The 18211-nt window shown below is 44.5% G+C and overlaps 1 protein-coding gene across 1 annotated transcript in view; it reads right to left on the bottom strand.

The window, feature by feature from the left end:
* Nucleotides 1–749: 749 nt before the first annotated feature.
* alpk3a (alpha-kinase 3a) overlaps nucleotides 750–18211 on the bottom strand; it is a 77256-nt gene continuing 59794 nt past the window's right edge. Inside the window, exons 8-15 of the mRNA XM_078532229.1 lie at nucleotides 14298–14425; nucleotides 13442–13477; nucleotides 13061–13335; nucleotides 11533–11621; nucleotides 11224–11432; nucleotides 7276–7324; nucleotides 4082–4281; nucleotides 750–3955 (exon numbers count right to left, since the gene is read on the bottom strand). Of these exons, the coding sequence (XP_078388355.1) occupies nucleotides 3816–3955; nucleotides 4082–4281; nucleotides 7276–7324; nucleotides 11224–11432; nucleotides 11533–11621; nucleotides 13061–13335; nucleotides 13442–13477; nucleotides 14298–14425 (1126 nt within the window). The 3' untranslated portion in view covers nucleotides 750–3815. The remainder of the gene's footprint in view (nucleotides 3956–4081; nucleotides 4282–7275; nucleotides 7325–11223; nucleotides 11433–11532; nucleotides 11622–13060; nucleotides 13336–13441; nucleotides 13478–14297; nucleotides 14426–18211) is intronic.

Raw genomic sequence — 18211 nt, 5'->3', positions numbered from 1 at the left:
TGAAGGGATAAACCAAGGTGGATTAAATGGCCTCACTCATCTGTGTCTATCTTCCGATCCAGCACACATTAACATTTAAATAGAGACTAATTTAATACCAGTCAGTCCAAGATGTGCTGTAGACTGCTGCCCCCTGGTGCTTTAACTGGGGGCTAAATTGGACAGTCCCTGAAAGCGGACAGTGGGTTTGTAATTATCCTGCGGCCTTTCACTGCAATGAAGATAGCACACCAGCTATGTGCTCTCTGCTGATTTGAAGGATTTCAGTGTACAGCCAGCACCAACCTCACTGTTGACTGGGTCACATTCCACATCAGCTGGAGGCCAATGTTGTGAGTGGCAAGCACAATTTAAAGCAAGCCCACACTAATTAAAGCTGGTTGGCAGCACTTAAACTGCAGCTGGAACAGGCGCTGGCAGTTGTGTGGAAAGTAAATCTGACCAGGGAAGCACTGAAGAATAGCTCAGCAAAGGAGAGGGCTTCAAGGTGTTTAGTCACTGAACTGGAGGCCTTGGTGACGGAAGTGGAAAGCAAGAGAGATGTCCTGTATCCACATGGGGATGAGAATCCCTCCAGACATTCAGTCAGCAGGCTAAGCTCAGAGGGCCTGGATATAGTGCCACAAAGCTCAATTACCTCACACGTGTGGTCAAGGTCCTACTAGACCCAGAATTGCTTGAGGTTGCCCTTCAAAGCCACCAGCAGTCTCCCCCGGTGGAAACCAGCAGCCTTCCACCAGCCGTGCTGCAGCCACTGGATAGCATTGTGTCAGAACACTAGGATAGGCAAAGGCATACAGAAGTCAAGCACTAAGAGAATAAACAAGTGTGATTGGTTGACTTTTGTATGCAAGATGACACGGTTTCATTTATAAATTTGGTTTGGAATGTTTATTTTGTGCTGGATTTTATTTTTTACATTGTAACCAAGCAGTGACAGAGGGAAGGTAAAGTGTGGTTGGTGAATGAGAAATAGGGTATGTGGTTACTGGTGTCACACTCAGATGGGTTCTTTGCATAAAGGTAGGAAGGCTCTCTGGTTTGTCACCTCTCTTCTAGTTCCTCCTCATGTTCCTGCTCTTCAGCCGCTTGCAGCTTCATGGTGGTGAGGCTGTGTGTCATACAGCAGGCCATCGTGGAGCTTGGCACCCAGTCTCCTGAGTACATGAACCTCCTCAAGAGGGTTGCACACCATGTCACCAGCATTAGCCCTTATAGCCCAGATGACGTGGTGGTTCAAACGATGATGACATAGTGGACTTCCAGAGAATAATGGCATCATATCAGCTGCCAGGGTATTGGGCACTGACCTGCATGATTATGTATGGTGGCACACCAGCTGGACGTTGAGGGAGTGGAATCCCTTTCAGGCCCAGTATAGGGCAAATTGAGATGCAGTGCCCGCCAAGTGATGTTGACTAATAGTGCCTGCAATCCTAGCAAATCCTGATTCTGGCAAGAGGGGATTGAAGTCTGGTCAGAATTCATTGAGTAGAGAGCCTCAGTGACTCTACCTCAACAGTGGACAGCAAACTGTGAGATGTTGCAAATATCTCCAACTCCATTGGATGGAGCCAGATGCATAAAAGTTGATCATCAGGACCACCTCCTCAGTCACTGGCAATGCAGTCCTTGCCCTGCTCTATGGCCGCAGTTGTGACTGCAGCAGGTGGCAGATTTCAGTGAGAATGTTATTACTGAAGCGCAGACAACTCACACATTGTTCCTTGCTGAGATTCAGGTAGGAGAATTACTCTCTTAATACTAGTCCAAATGGACATGATTTCTGTGAGCCCTTTTCCCCCTCCTCCTCCCTCTTCCAGCATTCTGTCCTGTTCTGCGTGGCCTCTGTTCATTCTCCCAGTCATGTGCTATTCCAAGGGGCATGCCGACCAGTGCACCCATATCTGGCAGCAACTGATTTACGCAGAAGCCTTGAAGTCATCAAAAACTCCTTCAGAATCTGCCAAAACCACTTCCTGTTTGCTCTTACAACTTGAAGCCGGCCTAAAAAGCACCAAATACTTATAGTATCATAACAAGAGAAGCCAAAGAGAATCAATCAGCAATTAACCTATAAGTAGTTGATGATCTTAACTTTGGTGGGAGGGGTTCCTCCTGTTGTTGAATGTATGTTCAGCTGTACGAGGTAAACAGAGGTTGTTTGCTGGAGCAGTGAGCTTCAAAATAGTACCCCTGGTGTCAAATCAGTACCGCACGCTGATTAACATCATAATCTGCCTGCTCTACATATTCCAGGCAGACACTTAATGCACACATGCTAAAGCTTTTATCAATGTGGTACATGGCCTGACTCGTCCAACAAGTGCATGCAGATGCCATTTTAGAGCTCTAAGGGCACTCACAGCAGCCAAAAACATTGAGCTATCAAGCCCTATTTCTCACCCAGGTCTAATTAGTTGGTCAGTGACTAATGATCATGTAGGTCTAGGCTAATGACCATCCCAGCAATCTCAGCTGAGTTCAGGTCCCAGGGCTGAGAACAAAGGGACAGACTTTCCTGTTGCTGCTCGAATGCCTTTTGGATATGTTGGCAGCAACACAGAGGGAAATCGGGTATAGAGGAATACACCCTGGTTGCACATCAGTTCTAACCTTCCACGTTACTTAAATAGACAGGCAGAAAATCAGGTGTGATCCATTATGCAGTCATGATCATCCCCAATTGAATTTAGTCGAGCAGCAAAAAAGAATTTAGAGGTGGTATGTTCGCACCAGAAAATGAGATTGAATATAAATGAGATGCCAGCACTACATGATCCAGAAACAAGAGCACTTGGAGAAGAGATGCATTAACGCATGCATATGGCACTGTTCAGCTTTGGTTTTCTGACTACAGATTCATCCAGGTCACCCAAATTAGTGAGCTATAATCAGCCTGTACACCATGATTAATAACCTCCATAAGTTTTCTTGGTACTTACACATTACTCCTCGCTGGCAGCCATCTCTCAATAGAGCTGAGTTCTTCAGTCATCGCAAAAAAAAAACAAACACAAACCAAACTAATACCAGCATTTTGAAGTTTTGTCCTTAAAACAATACAAAACTTGTGTCAATCTCCCAATAATGGTCCCAGGTAATCTTCCATCCAGCTAATTATAATATATACCGAATAGTTTACTTACCCGTAATCTGCTACCAAAAAAAAATACTCATAATACTGAAGTACCTAACGTGAGGCACAGTGTACCTGAGTAGCCGTTGTCTTTAACGCTCTTTCACCTACATCTTACCACCTCAGCATGCCTGCCGCAGAGGTCCTTCCCTGCCATAAACTCAAAAGCCAATTGAAAAACATGAATAAATCATATACGATGGGCTAGAATTCCGTCTCAGGTGGTGGACTCCCTGATTTTTAATTCCATTGATTGCAATAGAGCTGAATATCAAGTGCTGCGTGTAACGATACTACCTGTTTCGCACCACTACCCAAGACGAATTTCCACCTCGATATAAAGAACAGTAAACTGCAGGCAGCAAGTTCAAGAGCAAACCTCAGGGTTCTGCTGATGCACACACAACACTGCTGGTTTAATGCACCTCCAGAAGCACCCAAAGGAACCACCTGTAACTCAATGTTACCCGCCCATGATCTGACTAGTAATTTAAAACCTACAAAGTTTCTGGCGGACATTAAGTACCCGGGGACATTATTGCTGATGACACTTAACTTTCATTGGTTTCTTGAATCCCTCATTTGACTCAAATCTTTCCACATTAAACAATTGCTTGCAAAAATAAAAAGTGCTTGATACCCTGCTGCAATCTGATGAATGGTTGTTCCAACGCATTTACCGCAGTTTGACGGGCTTAGGGACCTCCACAGTTTTGTGTTTTATGGTTTGCCGACTGCTGTCCTCTGTGTTGCCTGCTTTGCGAGCAATGTTGGGGCTTGTTGCACTCTTTCGAGAGGCCTGTGGGCTGGACAAGCCTTTCCGTTGGGCCAATGGGCTAGATTGAGGGTCCTTCCTTTGGAGCTGTGGGCTGGACAAGCCTTTCCGTTGGGCCAATGGGCTAGATTGAGGGTCCTTCCTTTGGAGCTGTGGGCTGGAATGACCCTTCCTCTGGATTTGAGGGCTAGACTGAGCTGAGTGAGCCTTCCTAGTCATCAGTGGGCTCTTTGATGTTTTTGGCTTGGCTAGTTGGAGGCTATCGATGCTTTTTAGTCCCAATGCCTCACAGTAGCGGTTACACTGATGGGCAGTGGCAAACTCTTCAATAACTGAGGAAGCACAGTTTCCTGTCAGTCCTTGATACCTGCAAAAAGAAATCCAATTAAAATTTTAAGTCTACAAATAGTGAGGGAGGAAATCGAGAGAAGATTCCCCCACCTCCCATATTAGCAATCTTTGAGATTATGAAAAGGTTTGATCAGCTAGACAAAGAAAAGATATTTCCACTTGTAGGGGAAACCAAAACTAGGGTTCATAAATATGAGACACACTAATCAATCCAGTAGGGAATTCAGGGGAAATTTCTTTACCTAGAGAATGGTTAGAATGTGGAACTTACCACCACTTGGAGTTTTGAGGTGAATAGCACAGATGCATTGAAGGGGAAACTAGATAAATTCACGGAGGAGAAGGTTAGCTGCTATGGTTAGTTGAAGAGCGATGGGGAGGCCCATGTGGAGCATGAACATTAGAATGCACCAAATGCCTTTATATTCTATGTAATTCAATGGGCCATAAATTCTGAGCTCCCCAGTGTCAGCTGTGAGAGGGAGTGGGGGTACCGCAGAGATGCGCTGGGGAATCCCTCTTAGAAGTTCCCAGGTGAGGGTTTGCACAGCAATTGCCCAGAAGTGCTAACTTCCTCTGGACAATTGCCCTGCTCTGGGGATGATTGAAAATGCAATTTAAATCAATTTAACCAATAGTTACCAAGGGGAGAATTTTCTCTCTGAGTCGTGCGGGCTGCGTGGGAGCAGGTGCGGGTGGGTGCGCAGACAATTGTCGCCCGCAATCGGCTGTGTGCTACCATTTTACCCACCCAGTGTGACGCGCACCCAGAGCGCTGAGCGGGGGGAGGAGGGAGAGTCGGGGCCCGCGCGAAAGAGCACAGAAATCTCCCTGAGGCAGCTCCGTGCGTCAGAGAGATTTATTTCATTGTGAAAATCTGAAAAAAAAATTTGAAAAAATTAATCCGACATGTCCCCTCATGTGACAATGTCACATGAGCTGGGACATGTCTATGAATTTTATTAAAATTTTTTATTAAAGTTATAAAACCTTCATAAAACCTCATCCCGCCCATGGCTGAGGTTCCATAATAAATGCGAAGGCCGCCTGGCCTCTTTGCCTGCCTGCCAACCTTAAGGTTAGACGGGCAGCACTGGGAAGCAGGTTAATTAGTTAATTAATGGCTGTAATAGGCCTTTGACAGTTCGGCGGGCGCGCAGTAGAGTTGGCTGCGCGCCCGCCGAACTGAGGACCGGTATGATGCACGCCCGACATCACTGCGCGTCATTTTACGTATCGGTGAGTGGGGCCCACCCCTGCACACCGACCAGAAGATTCAGGCCCAAGAAAAGGTTGGAAGAATTAAAACCTCTTCTAAATTCTGGGTAATTATTGTAACGGGACTCCCCTCACAGCCCTGAAACCGCCCCCAACAAAGCTCAGTCCACTCTCCAACCAACGAACTCCCCCCCCACCCACCCACCCCGCCACCCCCAAGCCCCCGCCCCTGACCTCTGACACCCCCACCCCACCGACCTCTGACCCCTTCCGCCCGACCTCTGACTCTCCTCCCCCCAACCTCTGAGCACCCCATACCTCGGACCCTTCAACCTCCGACCTCTGACCCCCATACCTGCCCTCTGAACCGCCCCCCCACCCCCCAAATCCTATCTACTTACCTTAGACATTTACCTTCTCCCTGGTTTGTAAATTTCACTGGTCTCTTTAAACTTACTTGCTTTATGGTAGCTAATGCCATAAAAAAAGGGGGCTGTGGCTTCCTTGAATCTGCCACAGCTGTACTTTGCTGAGGCCTAGGAGGACTCTTTCAATGCAGGCCCCAAGCAGCTCCGGTGATTGGAAGTATCAGCATAATTTTCAAAGGCAGGTAAGTAGGTATTTATTTCTTCTAATTCCTGCAGGCAACACTCGAGTTGCAAGTTACGGCCCACTATATTTAACAGACTGAATTTTAACATCTGGATTCTGGGTCATCAATACTTCACATATTCATGATCATTTGCTTTAATCTGTGAATGCTTCTGTTCATCATGCTAATGGAAGTCAACGCTTCTGTAGTATTAGCATCAAAACATTGTGAGGTCAGGGGTAGCAATGTGAAATGCCTTCTACTCTTCCTAAACAACATGCCTACTTCAGAATACCATCTGTTACTGCACCAGTGTGAATCTTTTCAATTCCCACTCCAGTTGTTCTATGTAGCCTCTCTGAATTAATTTGTCAAAACCCAATGGAAACAGAAAATACTACAATTAAACTGTGGGCCAGTCAGGATCATAGGAGGAGCTGGCTAACTATTTGGGTGACAGATCATGCCAGATAACATTGGCTATTCTTTCACTTTCAGATATCAATTAAATTCCTGTGCATTTCCAGAATTTTATGCTTCTCTTTTTCAGCTCTTGCCAATTTTAAATACCAATTTGAGTCAATTACAGTTAGTCTTAGGGTTAGGGGTTAGGATTAGTAGTTAGGGTTAGGGGTTAGGGGTTAGGAGTTAGGGTTAGGGGTTAGGGGTTAGGGATTAGGGTTACAGGTTAGGGTTATCTATGCCAAGACAATGGGTTGAGATCAGTCAAGTCATTTAATTTGCATTATGCTCACCTTACTTTTAAAATTCTCATCCTTGTTTTCAAATCCTTCCATGGCCTCATCCCCTCCCTACCTCTGTAATCTCTTCCAGCCCCATAGCCCCATTGTGATATCTGCATTTCTTATGCATCCCAGATTTTGATCGCTCCAACACTGGTGGCGGTATCTTCAGCTGCCTGGCCCTAAAGCTTTCCAGCTCGCTACCTGGCCCCTCTTTCGAGCTGTTTCTTAAAACCCACTTGTTCTAATGTCTCCTTATGTGGCTCAAAGGCAAACTTTGTTTGAAGAATCTTGGGACATTTAACTACATTAAAATGCAAGGTGTTGTTGTTAAGTATGACAAAGAGAGGAGGCTTTTTCTTCAGTCTGATCTGGATTCAAATTTAGTTTCCACGGATGAAACATGATGTTATATTGCATCCAAGCTTTATTTGGATGAATTACAATCTTGACCTACCCTTTGGAAGTTGTCGCAATCTGCACATCTGTGAGTTTCAGTCCCACTCCTGTATGGATAAGCACACAGACAGTAAAGAAAGAGGCTTACTGAGCAGCACATTTGTTCTAAGAGAAATAGACACTCTAATTGCCCGGGCTCGTGATCCAGGTGATTACCCTGGGTCATACCTTCCAGCCCTGACCTCACCACACTCAGTGAGAGGACATCTCATTCGCATAGGTCCAGTGGGAAATGCATCATAATGAATGCATCTCCAATTATCTGGTTGCTCAAGCCACCCCCTCCCCCACCCCATGCCAGCAACCATCGATGTGGTCCCATTAACCGCTTTAGGAAAGGAGCTGATATGGGTAGGTTGCTTTGAAGAAATTTTAAACTCTGGAGAGGGGCAAATGGGAGCCACATTGGCCCTTGTGGATAAAAGCAAAATACTGCGGATGCTGGAAATCTGAAAGGCCCTTGTGGAGATCAGTATACTTCTACTATTGGCATCTCTGCCCCATGAGCTTTCTAAGGGACAGCTGGAGGCTCTAGCCCATATAAGGCAGGTAGGGAATGGCAAAGACCCAGCAGAAACCCTTAGAGAATTTCAGCCCCAAGTACCCCTTCTAGCAGCGTGCAAATCTTCAAGAGTTCGTCTACCCCAAGTGCAAAAATTCAGGCAATCAAGCTTTAATGTTCTACTTTTCCACTAGATAGGAGGAAGGGTCAGACTTTAGTAGGGTAGACCTTTCAGCTGACGGGACAGCCCACGCCAGCACAGAATGGACAAGAAAATCGGGAGTGGGAGGGGGGGGGTCCATATCATTAGAAACATGTCAGAAATTACAGAAACATTAGGCACAGGAGGCCATTCAGCCCATAATACCTGTGCCAGCCCTTTGAAAGAGCTATCCAATTAGTCCCACTCCCCTGCTTTCTTCCCATAGCCCTGCAAATAGCTTTCTTTTCAGATACTTATCCAATTCCCTTTTGAAAGTTATTATTGAATCTGCTTCCATCGCCCTTTATGGCAGCACATTCAAGATCGTAATAAATCGCTATATCAAACTTATCTCATTTGATCCCGTTGTCAATAATATTAAAGCTGTGTAACAATTAATCTTCTGTAATTCTGCGCAAGGGACTGGAATCAATGACTGTAAATATTAGCAAACAAACATTTAACACTATTTCCTTTGGTGATGAGACACTGACAGAACCAGTTTAGAGTATATAAATATAGCATTCAGAAGTTCAGTGTTTAGTATCCAACCCATTCTGTTCTGCCTGTTCCTGAGCTCAGCCCATTAGGCCAACAGAGAGTTCTCAGGTATTACAACCAGAAGAACACATGGCAACTGCATTGGAGAAACACACAGTCACTGGGATGTCAGGCACAGTAATACAGTTAACAGACTGTGAGGGAGTTCAGGGGCAGGAATACATAGACACAATACACTGTGAGAGAGCTATGGCACAGGGACACAGAGTCCACACTATCAGGCATCTAAGATGGAGGAACAAACAACCAATGGTCTACATGAATGCTCCCAAAGACATCTAGATTGCCACTGACCTTGGACAGATGCAAAGACACAAAAACTTCCTTGGATGGGCACTTACATACTACATAGCAAGGAATGTGGCTAAGGACATAGCCAGTAAACAACAATGGGATGTAGTGGGCTCAATAAAACACCAAATAATATGGAGGCATTGCGACTAGATGTACAGGAATCTGAGGCAGATTAGGCCCCTTCAAACATCATTTTCCCTCAGATGAGAAATTAGATCGACACATGACCAACCAAAGCCATTGGATGGAAGCTTATCGAAGACATCTGAAATAGTACTTGACAAGTTCTTAAGAGGCGTTAGTAAATAGGGTACTTTGCACATTTTTAACATTGTGCCCAGCTATGCCAGATTGGCGTGTGTCCACTAAAAATAATTTAACAAGAATGTATGGGATTCATCACTAAACAGGACAAATTCATTGTTCACCCAGTATCTACGAATATCCTCAGCCTGGTTTATTTTCTGGATCTTTTGTGTTCAGTTTCCTCTCCAAAATGTGCTGGCCACTCCCAACAAATCATCCTTTTGCTCCAGCATTTCTCAATAGAACTGTTAATTTTGAGCAGTAATTCCCACAATATCGCAGTGGTAACAAGAGCTTTGCCTACACTAGACAACAAGACAACCCACCACAGCCATACCAACACTAGCCTACACCTAGTAACAATCTCGCACATTTTCACTTTGTTGAGAGACCTCTATCATTGTCAGTGACAAGTACATTTTCGTTTTGTGTCCAGTAAAAGAGAAAACTATTAGTGAGTTTGTATTTACAATAATGTTCAGTATCAAAGGCATATATCAGTGATATTTTATTCGATCATGATACGTGGCCATCGCTGGCTAAGCCAGCATTTATTATCTATCCTTAATTCCCCTTGAGAAGGTGGTGGTGAGCTGCCTTCTGAACTACTGCAGTTCATGTGGTGCAGACACACTCACAGTGCTGTTAGGGAGGAAGTTCCAGGATTCTAACACAGCAACAGTGAAGGAACAGCAATATAGTTCCAAGTCAGGATGGTGTGTGACTTGGAAGGGAACTTGCAGGTGGTGATGTTCCCATGCATCTGCTGACATTGTCCTTGATAGAGGTCGTAGGTTTGGAAGGTGCTGTGGAAGGGGCCTGGACGAGTTGCTGCAGTGCATATTGTAGATGGTACACACTGCTGCTGCTGTGCGTCGGTGGTGGAGGGAGTGAAAGTTTGTGGATAGAGTGCTGATCAAGAGGGCTGCTTTGTCCTGGATGGTGTCAAACTTCTTGAGTGTTGTTAGAATTGAACTCATCCAGGCAAGTAGAGAATATTCTATCATACTTTTGACCTGTGCCTTGTAGATGGTGGACAGACTTTGGGGAGTTACTTGCTACAGGCCTCTGACCTGCTCTTGTAGTCACAGTATATATGGTCGAGTTAAGTTTTTGGTCAAATGGCAATCCCCCCAGGATAGTGGGGAATCCAGTGAAGCAATGCCATTGAACATCACGGGGAGTTGTTTAGATTCTATCTTGATGGAGATGGTCATTGCCTAGCACTTGTGTGGCATGAATGTTACTTGCCACTTATCAACCCAAGCCTGAATGTTGTCCAGATCTTGCTGCATATGGACTCAGACTGCTTCAGTACCTGAGGAGTTGCGAATGGAGCTGAACATTGTACAATCATCAGCAAACATCCCCACTTCTGACCTTACGATGAAGGGAAGGTCAGTGATAAACAGCTGAAGGTGGTTGAGCCTAAAAGCTACTCTGAGGAACTCCTGCAGCAATGCGTTGGGCTCCTTGGTCAAATGCTGCCTTGATGTTAAGAGCAGGCATTCTCACCTCACATCTTGAATTCAGCTCTTTTGTCCATGTTTGGATCAAGGCTGGAATGAAGTCTTTTGCTGAGTGGCCCTGGTGGACTCCAAACTGAGCATCAGTGAGCAGGTTATTGCTGTGTAAATGCCACTTGATAGCACTGCTGACATCTTCCATCACTTTGCTTATGGTTGTGAGTAGATTGATGTATTAATATTATTCTACAGCATAGGCTGCTTCATTGATTAATCTATTTTTACATGGTTGTAAAGCAGATACTGGTGATGACTGTATTTTTGTTGCTGTATATGAAGGATGAGGCTGCATTTATATTGCTGCATAGCAGATGGCTTGTAAAATTTCTTTGAATTTACACCACTGTACAGTGAAGGAGTGTGATCACTGGTCTTGTAATTACATTTCTCTAAAGACTGGTCTGTTCCTACAATGCTCTACCATCAAGGAATCTATTTTTATTTCTGGGGAGTCAGTGAATGATCTGTAATCGCACTGCTGTCAAGTACAGGTTGCCTGGCAGCGGTACTTAGTGAGTAATCTGATCTTTCTGCATGGTGCAATTTTAACCCTACCTTGTAAGTCTGTTATTAGCAAATTGCCATTTGTCCATTGGTAAATCCAGTGTTGAAAGGTGTGACACTTCTGTCCAATTTCAGACTCTGACAGATTCTTGCTCTTGTCTTCCATTGAATACTTCGTGAATTGCCCATTCAAATCTTTCTCAATAGTTGCATAAGGGATATTGTTGGCAGGGCGATACAGCAAGTGCAATGGAATTACCCTGGAAACGAAAATCAGAGTAAGGAACGACTGATTGACAGAAATCTTTTGAAAATACAGAAAAGCAAATATTGGAATTGATTGTGCACAGAAACACTCACTCTGGCACTGGGCCAAAGGCTTCAATCACCCGAGCCTCAGCTGCAAATATTTTGCTGTATTCTCTCGCTGTGTTTTGAAGCTTACATTCCTGTAAATTCAAAAAGGAAATTATTAGTCTTCTTGCAGATTCAAAATGTTATCACAAACAACAGCATCAGCACATTCCTCCACACTAAGCCTCACAGCTTTGGTTAACCATGTTGTTGTCAGGGATGGGAAATTATAATTACAGTGAGGAGGGACCTGAGATGTTCCACAGCAACAGAGAAGGCTAAGAAGAGAGTTAATAAAGTTTTCCTTCAAACAGTGAATCGGGAAAAATTGTTTCCTCTGGTTGAAGAGTCACAGCTAGGGTTGGAGTGGGGGAGGAGAGGGTCACGAGAGTGAGGAGAGATACATACCACCACTAGGCCCCATTTTGATGAACAGATTCTAATCTCCAGAAAACTGAAATATTATCCAATTGTTTATATCCGCCTTTCTATTTATTTGTTTTGAAAACATTTTAACTTAAACAGTGAGTGTGATCACATCATAAAAATTGGCTTTATGGAGGTCCTGATCACAGCAGATTCTTGTTGGTCTTCCAGTGCAAAGAGCTGTTAACTAACCAAGAATCGGAGACTGGCACATTCCAAGGTCCAGGGCTCCATGCTGAGGGATACACTAAAGCTTGGGGCAGCAAAGGCTCAATGGGGAAAGGTCATTGTCTAAGGCCCTCCTATCAAAGAGAGACTGGAAGCTATGTAAAATCCCTCGGACTGTATGCACCAGAGAATGATTGACATGAAATGTAAATGGGCATTGTAAATATAATCTGTAATTGTAAGTGTAGTGATGCACCTCATGTACTGTACTGAAGGAAACTGATCTATAATGTACGTTATGTAATGTCAAAGTTGAACTGCGATGAAATCTGCCTCTACAAATTTTATGAATAAGATATATTTTTTGAAAAAAAGAACAGGACTAGTGACTATCATCCTGTAAAATCCAGAAGATACATTCAGGTGAAGAAGGTTCTTTGGTTCAAATGACCTCAAATATTCAGAATACCAACCCTACTATGGGAGATGGGGGAAGCAGAAATACAGTAATTCTATGGGGATTCCCGACAGAAGTTTTTTGATATACCTCAGGGGTGGAGAATCCTACAGCCCGTGGGCTGGACCGGGCCTGTTGCTCAATTTTGTCTGGCTTTCAGCAAGATTTCTAAAAATAGCCCTATGACGGTAGTACCTTCAAAATAGTATTTATCATGATCGTTACGAATTTGCTTTGGATAAAAATGTCAGTTAAATTACTATAATAACATTCGACAATCTCATGTTCAAATTCAGCCAGCGCATTAAAACAGTGGGTAAGCTGAACGTCTGTGTGTTCTCTCTAAAAAAAAATCTAATTAAGTCGATTCTTACTTGTGTGTGGCCTGCAACTGATTCTGTCTATGTGTAAATGGCCCGTAATAAGAAAAAGGTTCCCCGCCCCTGATATAACTAAACATACCCACCTAGAAGAACCCCTTACCTGCATAGTGATATCATGGTTTCTTTCAATAAGGCCATTTTTACTTTTGGTCCCATAAGAAATGTAGTTCCGCACTTTGACAATACAAGTAGCACCAGATTCGAATATCGGCTCCAATCCATAGATAACCTTCGCCTGGCTAGCTTTACGCCGAAATCCATCACCAAAATGCAGCTCCTTTGTCATAATTCTGCCAAAGAGTTTGTTGCCCCAGAACCCTTCATCAGTTAAACCTTTGGTGATCAACATGGGTGTCATCTCGATTTCCTCGCCCACTATAACACAGAACCAAAGCAGTGCAGACGCACTGGATTATAAACAATGACAGAGCTGCGATTATGAGGGACATGTTAGGGAGGTGATTGGGAGTTTGTACCTTACCTTCTATGTCTTCTCTTGAAATAAATCGAGATAACGCTGCGGCAACAAACAAACCAGTTAGATTTTCATTCAAAACACTGCGACACTTTGCACAGTAGGGACAAAAAAAATGAAACAAAGAGAGACTGGCATTTCTATTGAGCCTTTCACAGCCCCACGATGTCCCACATCCCCTAACAGCCGCTGAAATACTGTTCGAAGCGCGGTCACTTGTTGAATTTTTGAAAATGCAGCAGCCAATTTGTGCACAGCAAGCTCCCACAAACAACAAGATACCAATGGCCACACAATCTGTTTTAGGTGTTGGTTGAGGTATAAATTTATCTTATTTATTCATGGGATGCGGGCATCACTGGCTGGGCCAGCATTTATTGCCCATCCCTGATTTCCCTTTTGAGAAGGTGGTGGTGAACTGCCTTCTTGAACCACTGCAACCCAGCGACAGTGAAGGAAACAGTGATATATTTCCAAGTGAGTTTGGAGGGGAACTTCCAGGTGGTGGTGTGGGAGAACTCCCCTGAGAAATATTGCCGTGGGGATCTATTATCTTACCTAACTCCATGTACCCGCCTTTTCCCCATATCCCTTAACAGAAATCTATCAATCTCAGATTTAAAATCTCAGCATTAACTGTGGTTGGCAGAAGAGAGTTCCAAACTCCTGGCATCCTTTGTGTATAAAGCATCTCCTCAGCTTACACTTGCCACAGTCCCTCATATGGCGGCTTCAGGAAGGCATTCTGACAGCTGGCAGTTCAAATAATCTAGTTTTCCTACATTCTCCCAAACGCGGCAACTTAACGAAAGACTGTGCGCCACCTCAGACAGTTCTGTAATGGGTATAACATTTCACTTACCTTCACTGCTGACGAGGAAATCCGTGGTGTCAGAACCATATTCATTCTCCACAACACATTTGTAAACTCCACAGTCCTTTGCTGAGGCCTGTACAATTGCCAGTGACACTTGACTCTCGTCGCCAACACTGAAGAAACGCAACAAGCAAATGATTAGACTGCACTGGCAGTAAATACCTCAGGCCAAGGAATCATTTCCTCAGAGACCATTCACCTAGACGGGAACATTCTTTGTTGGCCTATTTTCCTGCAGTGCAGTTCAAACTGGAAAGGGACACAAACTTCAAGCTCCTCGTCACTCAGTGACGCCTTCTTTAAACAGCATCAACAGCTTGGAGGCTTGACCTTCCTGAAGCTAGCCTTTTCCTAAGTCTGAAAGCACTGGTTGTTACCTTACGATCGTATCAGCAGCTCCATTGGTGTGAAGACACAATGGGCAGAATTCTTACCTCAAGCGCAAAATGATGCACGTTGATGTCAGGCAAGCGTCCCGACGTCAACGTGCAGTCGCGCGATATTTCGGCGCGCCCACTGAAAATTAAAAGGCTTATTAAGGCCATTAACAAGGTCATTGAAACAAATTTTTTGCTGCCCGTCCAACCTTATGGTTGACGGGCAGGCGGTAAGACCAAGTGGCCTTTGCATTTTTTTGGAAACCTCATCCACGGGCGGGATGAGGTTTCCAACATCAAATAAAAATAAAATAAAACTTTTTAAGTTTCATTTATAACATGACCCTGCTCATGTGACAGTCACATGAGGGGACACGTTTTATAACATTTAAAAAATTTTTATTTATCATTTTTAAAACTGTTCATCTCCCTGAGGCAGCTCTGTGCCTCAGGGAGATTTTCAAGCGCACAGTCACGCACATGCGTGAAGTCCACGCTCGCCCTCCTACCTCGCCCGCTCAAGTTTCACGCTGGGCAGGCCTTAATTGGCCCGCCAGCCGTGAAATTGCGGTCCAGCCCCGATCGTAGGCTTGCCGTCCACCCCCGCCGAGCCTGCCCAACAAGGGCAAAATTATATTGAATGTGCATTACTTTGAACACATGTGTGAAAAAGCATAGCTGGGAAAATTTCCCATTTTCAGAGGGGCTAATGGAGGTCCTGCTATAGGAAAGGCAGTGAAGGACTTTGGCTCTCACTGGCTCCCATTGGAGTAGAACTGTAGCCTCCTGTTAAAGAGCAGGCACAGAACACCATGGCTTGGAGTAGCAGGAGGCGTGAATAGTTTCCCCAGTCTGTAGGTGCAAATGCAACAGAAATGAGGTGAGAGGATGTTGCAAGTTTCATTTAAATGGGTCAATTATTTAAATGAGCAAAGTGAGTATTGATGCCATTGTGTGGGCCATTGGGTTGGAAGCAGGCAATACATCCAGCAGTCAGAACAACGTATAGAGACTATTTACATTATTGTGTAATGAAGCAGAGTTAATTAGTTAGGTCGTAGTAAAAGATCCACTGGGAAATAGTGATCATAACACCATTCAATTCCATGTTAAGTTTGAAAGTGACATGCTCCAATCATAAACATGAATCTTAAACTTAAACAAAGCCAATTACATCGGTGTAAGCTACTTGGGTAAATAGACGAAAACATATGGAGGTAAATGAACAGTGGGAAACATTTAAAGAAACAATTCAAAATTTTCATCCACTGAAAAATAAAGCCTCACTGAGAAATACCTATCTGTGGCTCACTCAGGAACTTAAGGATAGTATTGGATTAAAAGAGGAACCTTACAAAGTTGCAAAAACAGTAGCAAGTCTGAGGATTGGGAGTGTTTTAGAAATCAGCAGAGGGCCATTAAAAAGTTGATATAAATGGAAAAAGTAGAATGAGAGCAATCTAGCCAGAAATAAAAAAACCAGATTGTAAGAGCTGTTATAAGTATATAAGGAGGGGGAAAGTCGTTAAAATAAACATAGGTCCCCTTAGGAGCAGAGACAGGGGAAATTATCATGGGGAATGAGGAAATGGCAGGGGCATTGAACAAATATTTTGTGTCTGTCTTCACATTAAAAGACACAAGTTTCATACCAGAAACAGACGGTAACCTAGAAGCTAAAAAGTGAAAAGAAATTAGGTAAGGAAATTAATATCAGCAGAGGAAAAATATTGGCAAAACTTAAGGGACTAAAATCCGACAAATCTTTGGGATCTGACTGCCAACACCCTAGGGTTCTAAAAGAGATAGCTACAGAGATAGTGGGTGTGCTGACTATGATTTTTCAAAATTCTACAGATTTGGGAATGGTTCCATTAGATTGGAAGTTGGCAAATGTTACACCACTTATCAAGAAAGGAGAGAGAGAGAAAACAGTGAACTACAGGCCAGTTAGCCTAACATCAATTGTTGGGAAAATGCTGGAATCTATTATTAAGGAAGCCTTAACAATGCACTTAGAAAAGCATAGTATGAATAGAACAAGTCAGCATGGTTTTACGAAAGGTAAAACTTTTGACAAATTTATTAGAGTTTTTTGAGGATGTAACTAGTAAGGTAGATAAAGGGGAACCAGTAGATGTAGTATACTTAGTTTCCAAAGGCATTCAATAAGGTGCCACACAAAAGCAAGCGCTCATGGAGTTGCGGTAATATTTTATGGATAGAGGATTGGTTAATGGATAGAAAGCAGAGTGGACATAAATGGGGCTTTTCAAGATGGCAGGCAACAGAGTGCTGCAAGGATCAGTGCTGGGGCCTCAGCTATTTACAATCTTTATTAATGACTAAGAGACTAATGTATCGAGGTTTGCTGATGATACCAAGCTAGGTGGGAAAGTAAGCAGTGGGGAGGACGCAGAGAGGCTGCAAAAAGATGTAGACAGATTAAGTGAGTGGGCAATAAGATGGCAGATGGAGTATAATGTAGAGAAGTGTGAAGTTATTCACTTTGGTCGTAGGAATAAAAAATGCAGAATATTTTTTAAAAGGTGTGAAACTTGTAAGTGTTGATGTCCAAAGAGACCTGGGCGTGCTTGTACAAGGAACGCAGAAAGTTAGTATGCAGGTACAACAAGCAATTAGGAAAGCAAATGGCATGTTGACCTTTATTCAAGGGGATTGGAATACAAGAATAAATAAGTGTTGCTGCAATTGTACAGGGTTTTGGTCAGACCACATCTGGAACACTGGGCAGAATTTTCTGGATGGCGGGGGGGGGACGGTGTGGGAGGAGGCGCGGACAGGCGCAGACCCGATCACCACTCACGATCAGGTCCACGCCACCATTTTACGCAGCGTACTTCACGACTCCCATGCATAGCGGGAGTGGGTGGGGGGGTAGCGGGCACGCTCAGCCCACTGGGTCCAGTGGCGACCCGGTGGCCTGGATAACGGAAGGTCTGGCTGCCTTGGAAAGGCTGCTCACAATGGCTGGGCGAAGGGCTCTGCAGGGGGGCAATGGGGGTTATGCAAGTCCAGGGGGTAGGCCATCGGGGCAGGCCAGGCCGGAAGGTAGGCCATCGAGGCAGACCAGGCCGGAGGGTAGGGCGAGGGAGGCCAGTGTGCCCCTCATTTTTCTGATGACTGCCTTGCTGCCCTCCTTGAGGAGGTGGCAGCACGGTGGGAGGTGCTGTTTCCCCAGGACGGGAGGAGGAGGGCCCCCCCACATGACGAAACATGCCTGGGAGGAGGTGGCGGAGATGGTGAGCTCCCGCGATGTGGTGCGGCGCACCTGGGTCCAGTGTCACAAGCGCTTCAATGACTTGTTGCGCTCTGGAAGGGTGAGGACAATGTTGGTCACTTAACCCAATAGGCTGGCTTTCCCCCCTGGCTGCCCACCTCCCCCAACCAAGTCTGAGTGTAGTGACTGCATTGAATCATTGACGGCATGTGTCCTTTGCTGGGTGGGACAGCAGATATTGCCCATGCTGAGGTCAGCCTGAGAGGGTGGTGAAGAGATGG

Source organism: Cetorhinus maximus, chromosome 30, assembly GCF_964194155.1.
Source record: "Cetorhinus maximus chromosome 30, sCetMax3.hap1.1, whole genome shotgun sequence".
Taxonomy (NCBI): Eukaryota; Metazoa; Chordata; class Chondrichthyes; order Lamniformes; family Cetorhinidae; genus Cetorhinus; species Cetorhinus maximus.
The sequence above is the reverse complement of the archived record's forward strand: the minus strand, read 5'-3'. Positions and strand labels throughout refer to the sequence as shown.